Source organism: Bidens hawaiensis, unplaced genomic scaffold (assembly GCF_021521415.1).
Source record: "Bidens hawaiensis isolate Kalapana, Puna unplaced genomic scaffold, B.hawaiensis_p1.1 tig00030532_1, whole genome shotgun sequence".
NCBI classification, from domain to species: Eukaryota; Viridiplantae; Streptophyta; class Magnoliopsida; order Asterales; family Asteraceae; genus Bidens; species Bidens hawaiensis.
The window spans coordinates 135,915-141,790 of NW_027495095.1; the positions used below are offsets into that span (position 1 = coordinate 135,915).

General features: G+C 37.8%; 1 protein-coding gene across 1 annotated transcript; it reads left to right on the forward strand.

Moving 5' to 3' along the window:
* The first annotated feature begins 3,095 nt into the window (after window positions 1–3,095).
* On the forward strand, window positions 3,096–4,160 carry LOC143580595 (RING-H2 finger protein ATL38-like). Its single transcript, XM_077063571.1, has one exon. It carries the CDS (start codon window positions 3,096–3,098, stop codon window positions 4,158–4,160), a length of 1,065 nt encoding a protein of 354 aa, XP_076919686.1.
* Window positions 4,161–5,876: the final 1,716 nt, after the last annotated feature.

Sequence of the window (5,876 nt, forward strand, 5' to 3'; positions counted from 1 at the left end):
TCCTTCATGGTAGAATTCAATGGTAAAGTGGTCAAGGTAATTCCCTGAAACCGAATTGTACATAAAAATTAAAAATCGTTTCTTTAATTAATGTATAATAGTTGATTTCAACCCAGATGCTGATTTCGACCCGGATTTTCGTTACGATATGTTAATCTCTAGACCCTAACTATTATGCATTCATCAAATAAACGATTTTTAGTTTAAACGATTTTTAGTTTTTCCGTACAATTTGTAACATCCTAAAATTTATAATGTTGAATAAAAAAAGTTATGTTTAGTGATTTCGCGTTATTAATTAATTAATATCGAGTAAGGAACGGATAATGGACTTAGATTAATTAAGATGGGTTAAATGAGAATGGGCCTTAGGTCCATGGGCTTTAAGGGATACAAATATCCCCTAAACCAACCTTAAACCCTAAACCATCATTCATTTCCATCTCATTCTCTAACACACTCCAAAACACACACACACCACACACCGCCATATACGGCCGGCGGCCGAGGGAGAGAAACGAGCAAGATCCGAGAGAGAGTAAACGATTAGTTGTGATTAAACAAGTTAAACGAGATCCAAATGAGTACAAAAGGTATGTTCTTGACCTTTAAAGTTAATGTTTTATTGAACGTCCTTAAGCTTAAAGATCCAAGCTTTATAGTATATACGGGATATATATACGAACGAAACGGTTAGGGAACGTTAGTGGGTGATGTCGAACCATAACAAGGGTATTAAAATCGCCAAAATGCTTGATAAAAACCAAACCCGTAGCTGAACTGGGCAACTTCGCCTGCGAACTGGGTAACTTCGCCTTCAAAGCTTAACTTCGCCTTCAAAGCTTAACTTCGCCTTCAAAGCATAACTTCGCCTACGGCCAAGTTCGCCTAACTGGTAACTTCGCCTACGGCCAAGTTCGCCTAACTGATAACTTCGCCTAAGGCCAAGTTCGCCTAACTGATAACTTCGCCTAAGGCCAAGTTCGCCTAACTGATAACTTCGCCTACGGCCAAGTTCGCCTAACTGATAACTTCGCCTAAGGCCAAGTTAGCCTAATTGATAACTTCGTCTACGGCCAAGTTCGCCTAACTGATAACTTTGCCTAAAGCTAAGTTCGCTTAAGGTTTAACTTCGCCTAAAGTCAAGTTCGATTAGAAAATAAATTAAAAACCTAATGAAAAATGTGTTAAGACAGTTAATGGAAATAAAATTTTTCCAAGCTGACTTGGCAGCTCGACCCCAGCCAGGGGCTCTGCCCCTTGGACCCTGCTAGGGGCTGCCGCCCCTAGACCCCGCTGCCAGGGACGCTGCCCCCGGACCCCCGTTCGTCGTGGGTCATATAAAGATAGAAATACTACATGAGTAGTAGTAGTTAATTGATACGTGTAAATATTATACAGTTAGCCGTGCACAGCTCAAGAATGGAATAACTATTAACGGAGAGCGTAACAGGATTCAGGTGAGTTTCTAGCCCCATTTATGTGTTATGTTTTCGGGGCTGTGTGCATACTCTATATGTTTGTTAATACACTTATCCTAAGTGATAAGTGTATGCCTTCTATGAATGATGTGAAATATATGAATGATTGCTTGACGGTACGTGAACGATCTTCGGATATTGCACGTACTGTCAGGTTGTAACGCTATGTATAAGGTAAGTATGATATGTATGCTTATATGTATGAACGTGATAAAGTTAATAAAAGAAGGAAATGATGGTTGTATGGTTGTATGGTTACGAAAAGGGTACCGAGCCCTAATAATACTCGAGGTATGATGTATGGTTGTATGGTAACGAAGAGGGAATCGAACCCTACTAATATTCGAGAACTAGGGAACCGAACCCTACTAATATTCGAGGAAAGAGGGTACCGAGCCCTAATAATACTCGAGGAAAGAGGGTACCGAGCCCTAATAATACTCGAGGAAGGAGGGTACCGAGCCCTAATAATACTCGAGGAAGAAGGGTACCGAGCCCTAATAATACTCGAGGAATGTAGGGCGTAATGCTCTTTATAACGTAAGATATGAAAGCAAGTTAATACAAAAGAAAGTATGAAAGTATGAAAGTATGAATGAAAGAATATAAGTTTATGTGTATTGTATAGTGTATGATTATCTAGAACTCACTCAGCGTAGCTGACTTTTAGTATGCACGCAGGTGAGTAGGATGAGGCAGCTCGCTTGAGGAGACACGTGGCACTGAATGAGAGGCTGGCATCGGAAGACTCAAGACGTTTAAGTTTAATGTTTCGTTTATTTTGAAAGACAAAATGATGTTTTAAGACAAGACGTGTTTTGTTATGAAATGTTTTATGAAATCTTTTATATTCCGCGAATGTTTTAATTAACTCTGATATTTAGAACTGCGTTTATGGGTAAATCCAACACGAAAGTAGGCTACCGGTAACGGGGCCTTACACAATTCAGTTTCAGGGAATTGCTTTGACCACTTTACCATTGAATTCCACAATGGGGGAGAGTTTAGGAACCGTCTAGAAATTAAATACGAGGGGAGAGGGTATGAATATTGTTGTCGACAGGGTAAATGCGGACCTGTTTTGAATGATGATCGATGTTTTGGGCTTGGATTATGCTCTTCAGGGTTATAGAATAAAAAACTGAATTATATTAAAAATTAAATTGATAAATTTTCAAACTTTGGACCGAACTTGCAAAAATATCAAACCACATGGACGAAAATGACCATTAATTCAAAACAAAAAGAAGAATGACCAAAATACCCTTAAACTAACAGCATAACTGAATGCCGTTAGACGGATGGGACGAATTGGTTAATATTTAAAACTATGAGGACTAAATTGACAAAATTTCAAACTTTGAACTGAGGTGACGAAAGTAGCAAACCACACGAACAAAAATGACCATTGACTCTTACTATTACTATAAAGTATAAACTACATTGAAAATTCATAAGAGTAAAAAATTTCACTATAATATATTCAAACTTCGTGAACTATATATAATTACAACTCTTAACTTCTTTCATAAAATAATACATGTGTGCGCATTATAAAAGAGTGTAAAGCAAACAACATAGAACACACATTTCATAATTCTCGAAGCAAAATCCATGGATCAAAACAAGTTTTCACTTGGTATTCTTGTTTTAATGACAGCTAACGGTTTAGCCAGCACAGAAACCACCGGTGAACCACCGTCTACGGTGTCTCCACCACCCCAAAGCAAACCAAAGATAAACCTAAAATTGGTAATATTGTTGGCCTGCCTAATAACTTCCTTCTTATTAATATGCTTCTTTTTCTTCTACTTTAGAAGATATGCCAACCGTCAGCTCGCTCTCGCTGCCGCCACTAGACATCGCGGGGATCAAAGGGCCACCTTGAAGCTGGCGGCAGCTCGTGGGCTTGACCCGACTGTTATTGCTGAGTTCACAAGTTTTACATACTCAAAAGTTAAAGATATCAAGATTGGTCAACATGTGCTAGAATGCGCGGTGTGCTTAAATGAGTTCCATGATCATGAGGCTCTTAGGTTGTTACCCGAATGCAGCCACGTGTTCCATCGAGATTGTATAGACGAGTGGTTGGCTTCACATGTCACGTGTCCGGTTTGTAGAGCGAGTCTTGTTCCGCGGACCAGTCAACTCAGTCGTGAAACTGAGTTGACTGATGGCCTAAAGAGGCACACAAAAGATCATGTTTCAGTTAAAATCGTTGAATTGGAACATGATCTTGTACCGCCTAGGAAATTGTCTCGTTCTTGTTCAATGGGACATGTGATGGTGCAACAACGAATCATGGAAACCGTTGATAGGTACACGTTAAGGTTACCAGTCGAGGTACACAATGTTCTTAAGAACGTTGAGACTGGGACCGATGTGTCACCATTACTCGAAAATGGTTTGAAAACAAGTCTTAAGAGTGCCAGTGCACGTTACGTTAGAAGGTCAAACTATTTTGACTACGAAAGGTTTGGCCACGAAAGACAACCGAGTGGACGGAATTTTGGGATCATGGGTTCATTCATCTCACGCAGCGGTAGTGGTAGTGGTTTTGGTAGTGATGTTAAGGATTCCGCAACAACTTCAAAACGATTTTTGACTTCTGTTAGGTCGTTTAACCGTTTGTTACAAATAGCAAATAAAGATAGTGATATGATCATGACAAGAGATTAAACGATAGTTGATATCAATTAATCTCAATTTGTAAATTTCATTTTTGTTGCCCTTCATGTCATAAAATTAACATCACACAAGTTTATGCCTAGTCATCTCATAGAATAAATGTATATAATCTTCTCATATCTTGTGTTTATATTTACCGTTTATTCTACATTTCTACCATAATCATTGTGTAGGATTAATTATGGTAATCTTTATGTAGACATCTTGCGAAGCGATAAACGAGTTGCGCGGTATTGCATCTGAGGAAAATTACTCAAGATGTTGTGTTGCAAACCAAAACTGAAAAAATGGTTGCATACTATAAGAGTTCAAAACTGAAAATTACTCATATCAAAATTCAAATGCTGCGGTGAGGAGAAGTCAGGCTAGTTACAAGATTTATTGTTATTGTTAGTTTATTGATTTTCTCGTAAACAAAAAATAAAAAATACCAAATCAACCAAATGCTATGGTAGTGTTTTAAGAAATACATTACCCATTAAAATATATAATTAGTATTTAAACATATGCATTACCCATAAAAGACTCAATTAGGCGGTCTGTGGACATTTGTTGCTCTCCACGGCGCTTTCGGACTAATAGGTTTCATGCTACGTCAATTCAAACTTGCTCGATCTGTTCAATTGCAACCTTATAATGCCATCACATTCTCTGGTCCAGTTGTCGTTTTCGTTTATGTATTTCTGATTTATCCACTTGGCCAGTTTGGTTGGTTTGTTGCGCCTAGTTTTGGTGTAGCAACTATATTTCGATTTACCCTCTTTTTTTCAAGGATTTCATAACTGATATTGAACCTATTTCATATGATGGGAGTTTTTGGTTGTAACAACTCGGGTTTCTCGGATTAATATTTTTAAGTAAATACTCGACCCACTCTTACGTTCGGGTTATTTATATCGCGTTTATCAAAAAGATTTAATTATTATATTAATTTTAATTAATTATATAAAACATATTTATAACTTTCATAATTTGACAAAAATTAACCTAAACTTATACTTTAACCCATTTTCGTTTCCATCTTAATAGATCAAGGGTCATTTTGCAAAACCTGAATATTATAACCCATCTAATCCAATAACCCATCCCCTAACCCGTATTCATGATCCAGAACGTATCCGTGACCCATTTAGGATTCTTGCACCACAATTGTCGCTCTAAACTAGGAATTGATTTATGTTTGTGATTACTCTTACCAAATGCGGCCTAACCGACACCTTATACGAGTTTACAATATCAATTAGTGATTCGTTTTCCTCTTTTACTTAAGCCGACAACCCTAATTTCCTAGAAAATACGAAATCAGTTGTTATAATACAATTAAACACGCATATAGCACCTCCTTTGCAGCGCCAACAAAACCCCTATACCTAATTGTTCTATATCGACCTCTACATCTGCGTTCTGATCTCTATTCACGCCGGCTATAGTTTACGCTAATTCACCCTTGATTCATCAGCATTTAAGGTAAATAATCATACTAACAGATTCGTCTTGAGGCCATGATCATTAACCCTAATCCTAATTGAATCAGATTAACCGATTAATCTTCATTTGGGTTCTTAGTTGAACTTGTCACCTGCGTCTGTTTGTTTTAAATGATCGATGTTGTATTGTAACTAGTTAGCACCAGATTCTGGAGTGGCTGGTCACGGGTTCAAACCCCAGCCACCCCGTTTTTGCCTCTTTGTTTTTAAAAACTATTAT

Excerpts from the sequence above, each read along its gene's own strand:
- LOC143580595 (XM_077063571.1), top strand. The coding sequence starts at position 3,096 with ATGGATCAAAACAAGTTTTCACTTGGTATTCTTGTTTTAATGACAGCT.